The following is a 17541-nucleotide window of genomic DNA, read 5'->3' as shown; positions in this document are numbered from 1 at the left end:
TGAACTTACGTAAAATAAGATTATTAGTAACAAAAACTCACCGATCCCGCCATGGAAGTCTCAATCGCAAAAACCTCCGTACTTTCCGTTGGTGCTGTTATTTTGAAATTATTCGGGGACACACAATTCAAAGAACGCATCATTTTGACACCAAAAACACTTTCAATACCTCACAATTTAGTTCCGCGAAACAAAAAGACCATTCGCGTGCGAATAATTTTAAACTATTCAAATCAAAAGACGACCATCAATGGACGAAAGTTTTCACACAACCATCGATTTTCGAACAAGGAAAACCAAAAGACGATCGCTCAGTTGACATGCGCGCGAGTCGAAACAGCTGTTTGCAGTGAAAACAGGTGAAGATCGCGCGTGTTATGTCAACACGCGGGAGCGTGTGTGAGTTCTGTCAAGAGACTAACTTTACTAGTTGTGCCGGTCGGCGCGTACGCAATTTGAATAACGAGTGTAGAGTGCTGGATGTGGCATTGAGAGTGAGATAAGATTGCGAACGGGTTTTATTTAACAGCTCCACTCACCTTGCCGCAAATCGCAGGCCAATTAATGCTGATTACGAGTATAGGATGATTCACGCTAGGACAGTCCAGAGGGCCTACCGCGAACCACGTTCAACGTGTTGCCTCACGGTCGCACTTGTAAATTCGTACGTAAGCGTGATAGGGAGGCAACACGTCGAACGTGGTTCGCGATAGGCCTTCAGAGGGCCTACCGCGAACCACGTTCGACGTGTTGCCTCTCTGTCGCACTTGTAATTTTGTGCGTAAGTGTGATAGAGAGGCAACACGTCGAACGTGGTTCGCGGTAGGCCTTCAGGTCCAGGCCGAGGCATCCGACGACACTTCGTCAGTGAGGCGACAATCCTACTTTCGGGCATTCTCGTCCCCGTTCGACTCAGCATTGCTCCGAGAAATTATCAGGGTTGGTACAACTTGCCGTCCCTATGCGTGCAGCACAGATAAGATAATGACTTGAATTTTGACAACCTTAAATAGCCAAAAGGGATGGACAGCATGATTAGTCCCTGAATCGCTGCCAAACTTCGGTTTTTTAGGAAGTGTCATTTCTGTGCGGTAGTACTATTATTTATTCTGTGACTTAGTTTTTTATAGAATGCATCGCTTGATCACCGATCCAGTATCCGACGCCTCAGCCCGGGACCGGACCGTTCTAGCATGTCATAGGGTACGTGTGTGTTTTATCATTAACAATCAATCGTACGCCGCAATTTATCTTAAATCGCATGTTCGTTGCAAGGTGGGTGTAACTGGTTGCTATGTTTCGATTTAAAAGCGTTTGCCTTTGTGTCGGTTCAATATTAAACATTTCAAAGCCTTTAGCGAATATCGAAAAACTTATCGCCAGGTACTGTACAGTAGATTCTTCTAACCAAATATCTGTTAATAATTGCCAAGTATAAAGATATACTTCCCACCACCGATAAGACCGTATGGAAGCTGGACACTCCTTAAGAACCGTGAGATTTGAAGACCTAGTGGCTGAACCTAACATCATGAGAGAAAGTAAAGTTCATAGACTCCGTTGGTTGGGCTACTTTGAGAGAAGATGAAGATCGGAACGTGAATAGAGCGTAACTGTGTCGCCTCGCAGGAGAACGTCCTATCGGACGCCCCAGGCATCCCTGGAGCGACATGGTGGAGGCGGATCTGCGCAAACTTCGAGTCAACAATTGGCGAGAAGTCGCACAGGAATGAGAAAAGTAGTGGCGTTGACTTATGTCGGAGGTCAAGTGTCATTTTGGGTCGCTGAACCAACGGAGTAAGTCTGACCATCTCCGCCCACTGGTCACGTTTAGCCACATCTAGTAAGTTTACATCTTATTCTCGTAACATATCTTTATGATTCACCGCGTGAGCCGCCGTGTGTACTCGACTTAGTGTATGTATTCCCATTGCCCGCATGAGGTGTACCATCAGGGGGCCTGCCGCAAACAACTTTGTTCGTTCTTTTATTAGCCTCTAACTTCACGAACTCTACACCTGAGTCAAAATATGTGGCTTGGCCGTTTCGCTACCATCATAGGTGTAGCGTGAAAAATGTTAATTACCTTTCTGTTATCAATAGTTCTTGTAGTAACGAAATGGCCAAGCCACATATTTTGATTTTGACTGAGGTCTAGAGTTTGTGAAGTTAGGGGCTTGTAGAGTAAGAAGCTTGGCTCTACAAGAGATCTGATAACTTTTTGACAGAGTGCAAGCCTTATGGTTTCGTCTTGACAACATTTTACATGAAAATGTTTTTGGTGTGATTTTTTTTATATGAGTTCAATATTACCAGAACCTGTGTCTGCATGTTTTGCTTTTTTGATATTCAATATTTTTTTTATATTATATATTAGTTTACTTTAAAAAGCGCTAAAACTCCCAAATAAATGCGCCGTAAAAGAAACCTATCATACAAAATCGGTAACATTAATCGCAAAAATCAAAATAGTCAGACACAGATGGTTTCTTCCTCATTCCGTTTCCAAAATTTCGTAACAATTGGTTAAGTTTTGGATGAGGAAACTGTCGAGAACGAAATCTCGACTTCTGAGATTTTTAAGCAGGATTTTTCGCTGAAACTGCAGTTCTCCTTATCCCACTTATTTTAGGAACCGCTCCCGTCAGCGTGACGAAGATATTAAAAAAAAAATCAAATTTGAGAAGGAACTAGTATGTCCTCCAAGATATTCAGTACCAAATTCAAGAGCTCTTCTTTCACCGGTTCGCTAAGCGCTCAATACAGAGGGCCTACCGCGAACCACGTTCGACGTATTGCCTCCCTGTCACACTTACGTACGAATTTACAAGTGTGACAGAGAGGCAACACGTCGAAGGTGGTTCGCGGTAGGCCCCTGTATCTAGAATGCGTAGCGGTGACTACACGGCTGAGGCAGGTTCCGCAATATGATGACTCACTAAGTATATTACACTAATACTTAGACATTTATAGACCTTATGGTGTTGTGTTAAGGTTTACATTAAATTAAATATTTAGTGGCGCCTGTTTAGATGGAACGATTTTTGTATGTGACATTCGGTGACCGATTTTCCCAAGTATATTATGGAAGTTAGAGATAAGGAATTAAATTTAATCTTCTTGTACCAAAAAGTGTCGCCAAAAAACCTTAAATAGGTGGCGCTACAATACCTAGAATACTTGACAAAAAATCAAATCATAGACAGCGCACTTCACTCCGTCAATAACGCCTAGGTTCTTAGCTACTCTAGCGCTACTCTGGAGAGATTTGGAACTATTATTTATAGCTGACAGCTGGACACTTTTGCAGCAGTTCTACCATAAGAGATTTCACTCCTTTTAAATCCACACTCCGTAAAGTATATCTTCTAATACTTGTTCATCTAATAGACGGTTCCTACTATTTGAATGACATTTCTTTGTGAAAAGTTTTCGCAAACAGAGGGCTTACCGCGAACCACGTTCGACGTGTTGCCTCCCTGTCATGCTTACGTACAAATTTACAAGTGCGACAGAGAGGCAACACGTCGAACGTGGTTCGCGGTAGGCCCTCTGAGCACAACTTCGCTAAGATTTAATTATTGCCGCTCAGACAGAACTAGTGAATGCAGTTAGAGTAAATCAAATGTAAGCCATGATAAAAATAAAATTATTTGTTATTATTACTGTGATATATTACTTTAATTTTCTTTTAGTTTTAGTTTTATTTAATATTAGTTAAATTTTTAAGTAGTTTTATTTTATGGCTAGTTTAGTTTTTATTTTATACCTAGTTGGTTTTTAAGACAGTGTTTAATTAATAATGCATTTTATCAATAAAATAATGATTACTTACAAAAATGCTCAAAAAGGGTCTTCGTATTTAATAACTTCCCAATAATTATATATTAAAAAAGTGGTTTGCGATTATTTTTATAGTTTAATTTTATTTTTTATTTTTCGGTAGGTTAATAGATATTCGGTATTCGTACAAATAGTAGGTAACATTCGGCAGAATACTGAATATTCGGAAGTGTTTTAATTTTATTGTTTTTAATTTATAATGTTATGTTTGACGATCATGATGAGAATATAAACATACTTTTGACGAATGTAGCAAATTTATAGTGAAATTTTCATCGTGAAATAAAGAAATCTAAATCAGTGGCCGAATACGCCGAATACCGAATAGTTGCCGAATATTCGTGGCATCTCTAGTAAATAGGTATTGAAATAAACACAATGGTGTAATCAAAGGACTCTACTATTTTCCTCATTCCATAAATACCATTTAAAATTATTTTGTTCATTTAGTTAGTTTATTGTTGTTATTAATGTTTATTGTGACGTCTTAACTCCGTTGTATGACAAGGTGGTAAATAAAATACAAATTGTGATCGTGTGCTTGCCTAGCCACCTGCCTGCCATGACACATCCCAACGGAGTGTCGACTTGTAGGTTGTAGGTAGTTGGCAACACATTTATTGTGTAAACGTCACATTTATTATAACCTAAATGTTTTTATTTAAAGTTTGTTTGTTACGTAAAACTGTTTGTAAGAAATAGAACTCCCACAGCTAAAACTTAAGTAAGCATTAACTTACTTTACAATGGTAGTGGGTAGAATAAGTTTTCTGCCAACAAAACTGCTATTCGGTTTGGCAGATAATTAAAAATAATGAATGTAACTTCTCTTTTTTATAATAAATAAAAAATATTTACGAAATATTCACACTGTTCTCTCACCCACATTGACATTCTCAGGTTATCATTAAAATATTCTCAATTGTAAGTAAATGCTACCATTATTTACTAAATCCGGTCCAACTTCCAAGCAAAGATGTAAACAATTAGTCACAAAAAATGGCGTCAGGTATCACGCTCTGCTGGAGCCGACAGTAATAATTTGACGAATTTAGCTGAACGATATTGTAGGTATGAGGATATCAACGTTTTAGGTCATTTGAATTTAAATTTAGTTCTCTAAATAAAACTTTTAACACTGCAATTAGGGTAGAATGGAGTTAATTGATCCACGAGGCCATTGAACCATAATGTCATTATTTCGACAACTGTATACGGGTATACGCAGCTGCATAAAGTGGATACTTACACACTTTATGAATTGAATTTATCCATAAAGTAAATATGCACTTTTTTAGCTCGCTGTCTTCGAGCAACACCGAGAATTGGCATTCGCACTAAACCGGTTTATTCGACGTGCGATGCGACGGCCGGCCGCGTAAAAATAGCGACATAGGAAGAAGCCGGTATTTTTGTTCTAAACCGGTTAATCTGACAAGATGTTTATGGAAATCTTCTCCTAAAACCCGGTAAAAAAAAATATCTTTATTTCAAAACATTAGATTCCAAACAAAATTGTTAGTAAACGAGGTACAGTTCTTTATTGCTACATGTTAGTATATTCAAATATTTTCAAAACATAATTAGAAATAATTGTCAATAATATTATTAAAAATGAAATCAACATTTATAATAAAAATAAAATTAATTTAAATAATGACAAATATGAAAAATTTCAAAACAAAATACACTAGATTAGAATGTCACAAGTAAAAAAACAACACAACAAAACAATAAAACAATTTAAAAATAACGGTTTTACGAACGAAACCGAACTTAAAAGTTTTAGCGCCAAGTACATGATAACGGTTTAGAAAAACCGGTTCCCGAGCCTTGCGTAGAAGCTACATAAGGAGCAAACGAGTTTACCGACAAATGGCAAGTAGGTCATAAGTAAATGTTTAATCAGATAACTGTAAGTACAATGGGAATAATTCCACCAATAGGTCTCAGTAATACAATACTGTGTTACTGAGTCACGGCAGATATTTACTTTCGCCGCTGACGCATGCGCTCTTGAAAGCGGGTTTAACTTTAACGGTAGACAGTGACAATTTTACTAAGGTAGAAATGAATTTCATTTTGTAATTTGGACTCTTTTATTATTATGTCTGGGACATTTTTTTTTTTTTTTAATTTATTGAGAAACAAACAGTCTTAAAATAAACATATGAGCAACTTAGCTAATAGCTATGAATTGATTTCGTTATAGACCTATAGTTTCCTAATTTTAAATTATTCGATACATATTTTTGGCACTTTGTCCGTGTCGTTATTTAATACCTTGACTGTACAATTGAAAAAATAATAATAGTGTAAACTTATAGCGTACATAACAAAAGCGTAAATTTATATATATATATATATATATATATATATATGTAGAGAACTGAGAAAATACTTAAATCACAGGTACCTATTATCAGGTTGCTGCAACTTTTCACCGTTATTATAGAAAAGAATATACTGCTCTTTTAAAGAGGCCTAATGAATTGCAAAACAAATCTGCGTACTGCGCACATTAATACTCTTCACGCCGCATTACGTAATTATTACGTTGGTATGGGCACGTAATGCGGCGTGAAGAAACTCATCCCATAAAACGGGTCCTCAATCTCCCAGAACAGCCAAAGGGACAACTCCCAGAACAGCCGAAGGGACAAGCCAGGCCACCTTCTACATGGTGGTCTAACGTGCAAAGTGAGATCCAGAACCAGAACATTAAACCCACAGACAACCCGAAATAGAATTCTTTGGCGCAAATGTACGGGAAGACCCGACCCCAGATAAACTGCGAAACAAAAGAGGGACATTAATACTCAACTAAATATATTTTTTATCACAAATAATACACAAGATATAATAAATTTGTACACCCAAAAGAAATGGCAATGATAGTTGTGATATACAGTACATATTTATTAAGACGCGCGGACCAAGGTAATCTAGTATCTTGTACCTTAGGTGGATTTGTCCATTTATATTGCTTATAGCTTTGCTTGATAATGATCAATAAGTAACAATACCTATTTTGAAATATTTTCTTTACCAAGGAGTTCCAACTTATCTCAGGAAAAGATAAACCTGTCACTCGGACATTGACATTATCCGAGTGTTTATTTATCATTTATCTTATATCTATTTGCAGTTTATTTTCAACGATGGATTTCAAGTCGCAACCTTATCCAGAGCTCCAGCCTATAGAAGAGGTGGCTCTGGACACCGTGGTGTCCGTCATGAACAGGGCTAAGGAGCAGTTAGGGGAACGGCAAACGTTGAAGGGACTTGCTCGTAATGTTCACCTTTTATTTTATTTTGAGTACTAATTAGTCGTAAGGCTCCAAAATTACTGAGTTTCCATTGGGGAAAATATTGGTCACTTCTCATATTATAATCTAAACTGAAAATTCGTACAAAACAGTAATGAAAATAGCCATTATTGTGCAGTTTGACCATACGACCTAACCTATAAATTTTTCATGAAGTCAATGCTTTTTAATATTATTTTTTGTCAAGTCGCTTGCCTATCGGTGTTTTATCGGATACATTCCGGGGAGTGCGCACAGAAACCGCACGACCCTTCCCCATTCCATCATCGGACAACAAGGCGCGGGGAGTGTTTTTGAAACTAATAAAAAGTTGAAAAATTCACTGTCTAGGTTAGAATTTGAACCCACGACCACTGGATCGCTACCCCAGTGCTTTGCCTCTGAGCTACCAAGAAATAACAACAACAAGAACGTATCATGCACAGACATTTCTGCTTGACACAAAATTAAAGCAGGTTTTGATTAATGCTTTTCAATCTCTAGGCTGCCGTGAACTCTTCGCCGGTAAAACAAAGTTGAACGTCACCGGCCTCCGAGCTCCCCTGGCCATCACAGCAGAACGGCTCATCGAAGACACCATCAGATTCCACTGGAAGCTGACAGATCTGTTCATGTTCACCCTCAATTACAAGAACACCTCGTTTGATGAGATTTCACATTACTACTACTACGAGGTACCTCATATTCCTCTTATAATTCATTGATAACGTCGCCAGATTTAATACCTAATACCTATCTACTGCCTACCTGCAAGGCGTTCAAGTATCGCCCTAAAGGTGGAACACCGCGAGCGAGGCGATGTACTTCATGGTAAAAAAAACCGGACAAGTGCGAGTTCGTTTTACTCGCGCACCGAGGGTTCCGTACGAACTTTAAATTATCTTGTGTAACTATAAAAGTGAAAGACTTTTGATCAGAAGTACCTATACTAAGTATAATCAATGGACGTGATATTAAGGAGAGAGAGCGCCCGAGTCACCCACGACTCGGGCGCTCTCTCTCCTTAATGTCATGTCCATTGTTGCCCCGCAGATTGACATATTCGCGGATAGTGTTGGTGGTTTTGGTAAAAAGCTATCAGAATTATGGTAAGCGAAAGCGAGGCGGCCAGTTTCTGCGGTTCAAAGATGTGTTGAAGCGGCATATGAAGAGAGCTCATATAGAACCAACGACATGGGAGAGTCTAGCTGGTGACCGTCCACAGTGGAGGCATATTGTGCAGACGCAGGTGCGTGAATTCGAAGCCAGGCGACGCACAGAACTTGACGATAAGCGTGACGAGCTAAAGGCCAGACCACCTATGGCCATAACATATAATTACGTCGGAGGGGTGCTGACCTGTAGCGAGTGTGGCCGCACATTCGCTGCTAAGATTGGCTACGTCAGTCACCTGAGAGCGCACCAGCGACACTCTCAGCGGTAGAAAGCAGTTGCTGTGGCCGAAAACGGCTAGGAGACGATGATGATGATGATGATCAGAATTCCTTAGTCAATATTTGGCCACAAAAAATTGACTTCTATTTTTAATAATTTAATTATAATGATGATGATTTCCATTTGACTAATTTAATTTATTTAATAATCCTATATTTAATATTTCTGCAAATAATGAACTGTGTTTTAATGTACATAATGTAATTTGTATTGTAAATCCTACTGTAATCTAGTTTGTAAGCGATTTGGTGTACCTGTTAGCTTATAAATGTCTAATAAATAAAGAAATTAAAATAATTGTGTGCAGCGCCATTTATCGGCAAACTGTCTAACTAATTTGCGCGATGTACGTATGTTGGTTTTTCGAGGATTATTCTGCTATCATGTAAACAGATTTCAAAAATTGTTCCTTTATTTAAAAAATGTTGTCTAATGTAATCTCATAGAAATATAAAGTGTAAGTGATGTACAATTTGAGTTCTTTCAAATGATACCCCACGTGACCTAGTCACTAGACTTTGAAATTTTGCCCCCTCTTCACATTGGGCATTTTCCATATTTAATAAAAAATACTTTAAATGTTTCTGGGTTGGCGTTGTTCATTTCTATTTCAAATTTCAAAGTTCTCGAGATATTTAGCGTTGTGACAGGCAGACAGACGACGGACGGACAGAGTCGCACCATAAGGGTTCCTTTTGCACCTTTTTGTTTCGGAACCCTAAAAATCTTTGCCCTCACCACACTTGCATTTATTCAACAAAAACTCTATTATGTAATTCCATTCAAAACTGTAAAAATGTTATCGATAAAGAGGAAATAAAAATAATCAAAGATAACACTATCATTGATGTTATTATCGAACGTTGACGTCACTCCATTAAGCCGTGTAGCTTTTAATAACTAATTTCGAATGGATCATCATCTCCCGTATGGTCTAGTGGCTAGGATACCTGGCTTTCACCCAGGAGGCTCGGGTTCGATTCCCGGTACGGGAATACTTTTTTATTTTTTTTGTCTTTGTTCATTACAATAACAGTGTTGTGTGCCGCTATAATTAGGGCTGCCATTTCGAATTTCGCCAAACCCGGACAAAGATTTAAAAAAACCCGAACATTTGACGTAAACCGCATTTTTTCCCCGGACGAGTACGAAAATAATACTTTTAAAAAACAAGACCTTTAATTTTACATGTAGTTTTAATGTGCTTCCTTACATGAAAAGTGTCCGGGTTTTCCCCGGACACTTCTTGACACCCCCCTGGACGGCCCCCGGACTGCCTCCAAACTAGGACAAATCCGGGAAAACCCGGACAGATGGCAGCCCTAGCTGTAATGTGTGTTAACTTGTTAAGCATTGATTTATTTTAGTGTTGTATCATACAACACTAAAAGAAAAATATGAGTATTATACATACAACTTGTATGTATAATACTCATATTTTTCAACACGGCTGTTGTCAGTTCAGAAAGGCTCCCTTTATTTATTTATTTAAACTTTATTGCACAAAATACAAAAAAATATGTACTAATGGCGGACTTCCTGCCTCATTCTCTACCAGTAAATCATCGGGCTAAACAGAGACATGTAAAAATGGTGCAAGGAGAAGGAAAGATTATATTTTATTAGAACTTATATCCTAAAGCTTAACTTAAATAGTGGGCAAAGTTACATTTTATCCTCTAGAGTGTAAAGTAATTTTACACTTACGCAAATGTTGATTCTTTTTCGCATTATCTGGTAGGATGGACATATAAGTGATGATTTTGAATGATTCATCTTTAATAATTTGGATTCGGTTTGTAATGTAATATTTTACAAATTTGTAGTATTGGTGTAGTCAAATTTAATGTAATATATTTGACTAAGCAGTAAAATTTGTTCATCTCACGTGCCTTGAAACTAGGGTGACTAGATGTCCCGTATTCATCACATTCATTAATTCGGCTACATCCAGGGATCGGAAACCGGTATTTTTTGTATGGGAACGAAAACGGTATTTTTTCGTTCTTTGTTAATTATTTCATTCCTAATCGGGCAATCTAATAATACGAAGTCGTTATCTAAAAACACAACTAAGTCCTACATTTTGAGTATAAAATAAACCGAAATATATGGTTATTTCGATGTTTTTGCAAAAAACCGGTTCCGATCCTTGGCTACATCAGTCACTTGCGAGCACACCAGAGACAGCAACGGAGTTGATAGCAGTCGCCCCGGCCGAATCGGCCGTGGAGTAATTTTTATTTATTTTTATTATTATTTTACGGGAAGTCCCGTACCTATTTCAGGCACGAATTATTCATTGTCCCGTAATATGGCGAAACCAATACGGGACGTAATTTTATGATTCAAATTAAGGCATTTAATGATAAAAATAGGTACCTATTTTGATTATTTCACATTTTCATTTCCAGATAATATTAAAATTGTTGTGTTTTACAATATTTAATATAGTTTTTATAGTCTTTTATTAAAAAAAAATGCAATCTTATCGGTTATTTGAGTGTGCCAAATTTTCGTAATAAGAAAATTAATGTTGAATTTTTATAAAAAAAAGCGGCCAAGTGCGAGTCGGACTCGCGCATGAAGGGTTCCGTACCATTTAAGACGTATTAAAAAAAAATCTACTTGCTAGATCTTGTTCAACATTTTACCACTTTGGACACACATTTTACCACTTTGGAACTGTCTCTCGCGCAAACTATTCAGTTTAGAAAAAAATGATGTTAGGAACCTAAATATCATTTTTGAAGACCTATCCATAGATACCCCACACGTATGGGTTTTGATGAAAAAATTTTTTTTTAATTTATTGACGTATTAAAAAAAAACTATTCACTAGATCTCGTTCAAACCAATTTTCGGTGGAAGTTTGCATGGTAATGTATATCATATATTTTTTTTAGATTTTTCATTCTGTTATTTTAGAAGTTACAGGGGGGGGGGACACACATTTTTTCACTTTGGAAGTGTCTCTCGCGCAAACTATTCAGTTTAGAAAAAAATGATATTAGAAACCTAAATATCATTTTTGAAGACCTATCCATAGATACCCCACACGTATGGGTTTGATGAAAAAAATTTTTTTTTTTAATTTTTATGACGTATTAAAAAAAAACTACTTACTAGATCTCGTTCGAACCAATTTTCGGTGGAAGTTTGCATGGCAATGTATATCATATATTTTTTTTAGATTTTTCATTCTGTTATTTTAGAAGTTACAGGGGGGGGGACACACATTTTTTCACTTTGGAAGTGTCTCTCGCGCAAACTATTCAGTTTAGAAAAAAATGATATTAGAAACCTAAATATCATTTTTGAAGACCTATCCATAGATACCCCACACGTATGGGTTTGATGAAAAAAATTTTTTTTTTAAATTTTAATGACTTATTAAAAAAAAAACTACTTACTAGATCTCGTTCGAACCAATTTTCGGTGGAAGTTTGCATGGCAATGTATATCATATATTTTTTTTAGATTTTTCATTCTGTTATTTTAGAAGTTACGGGGGGGGGGGACACACTTTTTACCACTTTGGAAGTGTCTCTCGCGCAAACTTTTCAGTTTAGAAAAAAATGATATTAGAAACCTCAATATCATTTTTAAAGACCTATCCATAGATACCCCACACGTATGAGTTTGATGAAAAAAGATTTTTTGAGTTTCAGTTCTAAGTATGGGGAACCCCCAAAATTTATTGTTTTTTTTCTATTTTTGTGTGAACATCATAATGCGGTTCATAGAATACATCTACTTACCAAGTTTGAACAGTATAGCTTTTATAGTTTCGGAAAAAAGTGGCTGTGACAGAATCGGACAGACAGACGGACATGACGAATCTATAAGGGTTCCGTTTTTTGCCATTTGGCTACGGAACCCTAAAAACGGCCTGTCCCGTATTTTAACATCCAATCTCTACGCTCGTTGTGCAATACAATTTTAACTGCCCTACCTACCTGCCTGTTTTTTAACCGACTTCAATTTCATAGAAGGACGTGGTTCTGTATTCGGTTGTGGCTATTTTTTTTTCTTTTTAGGTACCTACTCGGTTTTCATCACGAGGTTTACACCTCGTATAATAGGGAGTATTACTGCAGTGTTCTGCCGCCAGAGTGCAGCACTAGCACCTTTCGTAAACCATAGAGTAACTTATACATACTGTGTCTTGAACTGTTTTTGACAAGTTTCCACAGATAATAAAATATGACATTGATGCGTCAAGGCGGGGTTACAAAGGGCCTATAGGGACTATGCGCGTTGGAGGGTCTGCCATCTTATGGCCTGAATCGGAACTATAAACATGTACATTTTACACGTCACGTGTTTTCTTGTGGTCATAGTCTGCCATCTTGTGAGCTACATCGGAACAATAAACATCACATTTACGCCTCGCGTATGGAAGGTAGAGGCAAGGAACAGAAACTCCTTAGGCAGAATTGTTGCAAAAGTGTCCAGCTGTCAGCTATAAATAATAGTCTCAAATCTCTCCAGAGTAGCGCTAGAGTAGCTTAGAACCTAGGCGTCATTGACGGAGTGAAGTGCGCTGTCTATGATTAGATTTTTTCCTCATGTATTCTAGGTATTTTAGCGCCACCTATTTATGGTTTTTTTGTCGGATACTTTTTGGTATATGGAGATTTCGTTCCTTGCCTCTACCTTTCATAGCCTCGCGCCAAAAATCTGACGGCTCCTGTGCTGCCTCCTACAGTTCATGCACGCTCCCTATCGGGAAACGCAAAAATCTAAATTTATCTGCTTCTTCATCGCTCGAATATGCAAGAATGAGGATAGATAACGAACACCCTCATATTGAGATGGATTGTGGTAGTGGCGCCCCCTACGCAGAGTTTCGCGCAATATTCCCTATTACTCGTACTTTGCTCTCTTGTGAAAAAACCAATTATTATGTTTTGTTATAGGCCATATTCAGCCAGCCTACAGCCAAGTACCCCATCCCTCAAGCAACAGCTACAGTCTACTTCAGGATTCAAGAGCAGTACACTCATCCGCCTAAAAACGCCCCAGTTCCTGTGGTAAGTACTTGTACACTCAGCAATACTATTCGCTTAGCACCTTTACATACTTTTTCTATTCATTAAATTTATATTTGACGACCGGTTTGGCCTAGTGGGTAGTGACCCTGCCTACGAAGCCGATGGTCCCGGGTTCAAATCCTGGTTTAAGCATTTATTCGTGTGACGAGCATGGGTGTTTTCTATGTATTTAAGTATTTATAAATATTTATGTATTATATATATATATCGTTGTCTAAGTAGTATTTTTTTTAAGAAGTTTCCGATCCCTGTCCGTGAGTTCCGTGAGGCCTTAGCCTCCAGAGTGCAGAGGCCGTGAGTTCAAGTCTCACCCAAGACAGTAATTTTCTAATTTTCAGCCAACACAAGCCTTATTCAGCTTACTGTGGGACTTAGTCAACTTGTGTAATAATGTCCTATAATATTTATTATTATTTATTATCACAACAAATTACACAAAGAACTTAAAACTAAGATACACCACTGAAACTTGTTAGAAGAAGTTTATGCGTGGTGCAAATGCATCACTATACTAGGTTATGCAGTGAAAGAATAAGGATCAAAGTCAAATGGCATTCTAAAAGTTTCAATTATGTGTCGAAAGATGGCAGTAAATTTACGTCGCTACAAAGTTTTCTTTGACAATACACCTCTATTTCAAATTCTCTTTGTTACCGACCAGGCAAGGATCTAGGATGCCATTGATGAGACGTGTTGTTGCAGATTCAATTCAGTCTAGAAGGGCAGCGAACATCTCACGATATCCGCTACGTCACCCTCATGCCCGAATGGCTGCTGGCCATCATCAAGATGAAGATCACCCTCTTCAAGCGCATTGAGGAATATAACATCTTCTGAGGCTGTCATGTAGAAAACGAGTCCTTATCTGCCGTTTAGAAAATAAAAAACTGAATGGACAAGAACATCCATATTAGTATCGAAATGGATGTCAAAATTTCACGAGAATCGGTTGACAAATGCAACCTGTAGACAGAGCCAAAGGCACTACGTATTCATGCCCAATTTGAAACGAAGACTGTTGTAAATTCTTCTTCTTCTTCCCAGCTTTATCCCATTTACTTGGGGTCAGCTCTCCTTATATGGCGTCGCCAGGCGTATCCAGGGCTGCCAGTACATAAATCTTGTTTATACAGTCCAACGTCAAATATTATACGAAATTCGATTGCATTATACGAAAACGAAAATACCCGATTTTTTTATTACTTACTTCAAAAACCGACTTGTATTTAGTAAGTAGTAACTAAAATCCCTTAATAAGTAACGCAGAAACACAGCACATGCAAAAAAGTAAAACACGTCTCACAAAACTCACAAACACCCATCATATAGAACACCAAACCGATCAAATGGTGAGTTTAAAGAGAAACCATCACTCAAACCGTCACCGTATCATATTATCAAGTTGGCAATACGTCTCTGTTAATCCCGTGCTGGAAAGAAATGTGACCATTCGCGTTTTTTCGTATCCAATTATACCGAACGACTACCTATATATACATAATAGATACGATAATCAGTCTGATTATACGAAATTCGTATCGAATTATACGATCTGGCAGCCCTGGGCGTATCTGTCCTGGGTCGTCTGGGGTGTTAGTTGCGCTTCTTCGATGTTCTTTTTTTGAAGACCGTTGTAAATTCATGTATTTTAATTGCTAATTGTTTCTGATATGACTGATAAGTTTGATTTGAACGCGTTCGTTTCTGCTCAACAATTCGTTCTACATGTGTAATTATTGGCAATAAAATAAAACATAGGTAATGTATAGAAAATAGTCATTATATGTGTTTCAGAATTAATTTATACACTGGTATTGAATACTTAAATATACAGTGTGTCCTTAGCCAATGGACAAACCCTGAAATCCCACGTAGGGTTACTTCTCAGGAATGCTCTAACGTTAATTTTTTTTTAATTAAAACAAAAGATAAAAAAAAAATCGAACAAAATTTATTTGCAATAATCGACAACAAAAAGAAACACACTGGCAGTGTTTTTGACAATTTGCTCGAAATATTTGATTATGGAGTGTGGAATTAAGAGGAGTGGCATCTCTTATGGTAGAACTGTTGCAAAAGTGTCCAGCTGTCAGCTATAAATAATAGTTCCAAATCTCTCCAGAGTAGCGCTAGAGTAGCTAAGAACCTAGGCGTTATTGACGGAGTAAATTGCGCTGTCTACGATTTGATTTTTTTGTTCAAGTACTCTAGGTATTGTAGCGCCACCTATTTAAAGTTTTTTGATGACACTTTTTGGTACATGGAGATTTCGTTCCTTTATCTCCACCTTCCGTATATTTGATAATGATCGACATTTTTCAAAAGTCAGTTAGTTTCATAAATAAAAAGATAATTAAAAAGGTCGAAGAAGGTTCCATACTATTCTTTGAAGATATTACCTCAGGAGCTACTAACACATACAGGCTGCTCCAAAAAAAAAATCGTAATTTCTTAATTTCTTTGTAATCGCTACACTTGTTATGACACTTTGTATACTAGTTCTAAATACCCTAAAGTATATGTACGTTTCGGCTTTGTCCAATGGCTAGGGACATCCTGTATCTAGACGCTGATGTTACATCAAAACTGTGATCAAGATAAAATCATTCCAATAACACACTTTCTATATTTTCCTTTTTATCAGTCGGGTTTAGAACTGCGGCGGATGTCATTCCAGATCTAGAGCAGAGCCCAACTGGGGAAGTACCTCCACATTACAGAAAACCGCAGCCAAATAACACTAGACCCTACTCATAGTGTTGTGTTCCTGCCGGTGAGTAAGGTTGCCAGAGCTCAACGAGGGGTGGGAGGGGGTTCGGGTAGGCAACGCGCGTGTAACTGGAGCTGCAGGCGTACATAGGCTACGGATACTGCTTACCATCAGGCGGGCCGTATGCTTGTTTGCCACCGACGTAGTATAAAAAAAAACTGAAATCATTGTGTAAAAGCTGCTAGAAATATATATTTAAGACGAATTACATCTCAAATACAGGAAACAGTTCTTCAACTGACTTACAATCACTTGGTATTTCCAAGGTAATATGGCAAAAAATGTCTAGAATTCCGAGTAAGTACTATGAGCACATTCGCGGACGGCCTGATTCGAACTTTAAGATACGTCAATTTAGGTCTAGATAAGATATGGATTAGTGTTGGTAGGAACTCGAGTCTTTTGAGTCTGAATTTGAAGAAATCGACTCGTTTTTACGAAACTTGGCGACAACTGCATCCCCTAACCCCCTTGGAGCTCAAGTTTTACGTATGGATGGCCTTCTGCGGCCTCTGCCCCCCTAGGCCTCCGGTGATAATTCAACTTGCCCCCCACCCAATAGTCAAGATGTCGATACACTTAAACGATACATTTGACTGACCTTTGGCAGAACCATTATATTTTAATAACCAAAATGCCGAAACTCTGACTCACGGCACATAATTGTTTAAAAATGGAGTTATCTGCAGGATGTATCATTCCAAGCGCGTTTTGATTGTATGATAATGTTAATGTGGGATGTAGATACAGAAATAAAATAAAAATACCCACAAAATAGTATACACTAAGGACGGCGCCTACTTGGTTTTTTAGGCAAGATGTCAGTGACTTCCACGGTGTACTCAGGCGGGGCCTCGAATCCATCTTGAACGTACACTTCGATGAGGTTCAGTGGAGGCAGGCAACACTTCCCATTCGTTATGGGGGTGTAGGAGTCCGTGCCATGCAGGATGTCGGGGTTATCGCTTTTCTTGCCTCGGCTCACGCGTCGTCGGTACTTGTCGCTAAAATGTTATGTTTAGATGGTGGCAGTATCTACGTTCCGTTTGTTCGTGAGGCGCTAGTTGAGTGGTCTTTTCGCTCTCCAGAAGGTTTACAACCGGAGAAT

The 17541-nt window shown here is 38.0% G+C and overlaps 3 protein-coding genes and 1 non-coding gene across 4 annotated transcripts in view; 3 read left to right on the top strand and 1 right to left on the bottom strand.

Moving 5' to 3' along the window:
* The window catches only part of LOC133527943 (phospholipid phosphatase 1-like), a 63494-nt gene extending 62906 nt beyond the window's left edge, over positions 1–588 (bottom strand). The window contains exon 1 of the mRNA XM_061865144.1: positions 42–588. Coding sequence (XP_061721128.1) covers positions 42–143 — 102 coding nt within the window. The 5' untranslated portion in view covers positions 144–588. The remainder of the gene's footprint in view (positions 1–41) is intronic.
* Positions 1–17541, top strand: part of LOC133527638 (nose resistant to fluoxetine protein 6-like) — a 356837-nt gene that overhangs the window by 91821 nt on the left and 247475 nt on the right. The window lies entirely within an intron of this gene.
* On the top strand, positions 6941–14556 carry LOC133527771 (uncharacterized). Its single transcript, XM_061864935.1, has 4 exons — positions 6941–7134; positions 7656–7846; positions 13529–13642; positions 14366–14556. The coding sequence occupies exons 1-4, from the start codon at positions 7005–7007 to the stop codon at positions 14498–14500; spliced, it is 570 nt and encodes a 189-aa protein (XP_061720919.1). The 5' UTR covers positions 6941–7004; the 3' UTR covers positions 14501–14556.
* On the top strand, positions 9530–9601 carry Trnae-uuc (transfer RNA glutamic acid (anticodon UUC)). The gene has a single exon. It is a non-coding gene; the product is annotated as a tRNA-Glu (tRNA).

The sequence above is a fragment of the Cydia pomonella genome, chromosome 18 (assembly GCF_033807575.1).
Source record: "Cydia pomonella isolate Wapato2018A chromosome 18, ilCydPomo1, whole genome shotgun sequence".
Classification (NCBI taxonomy): Eukaryota; Metazoa; Arthropoda; class Insecta; order Lepidoptera; family Tortricidae; genus Cydia; species Cydia pomonella.
This window is presented reverse-complemented; position numbering and strand designations above follow the sequence as displayed.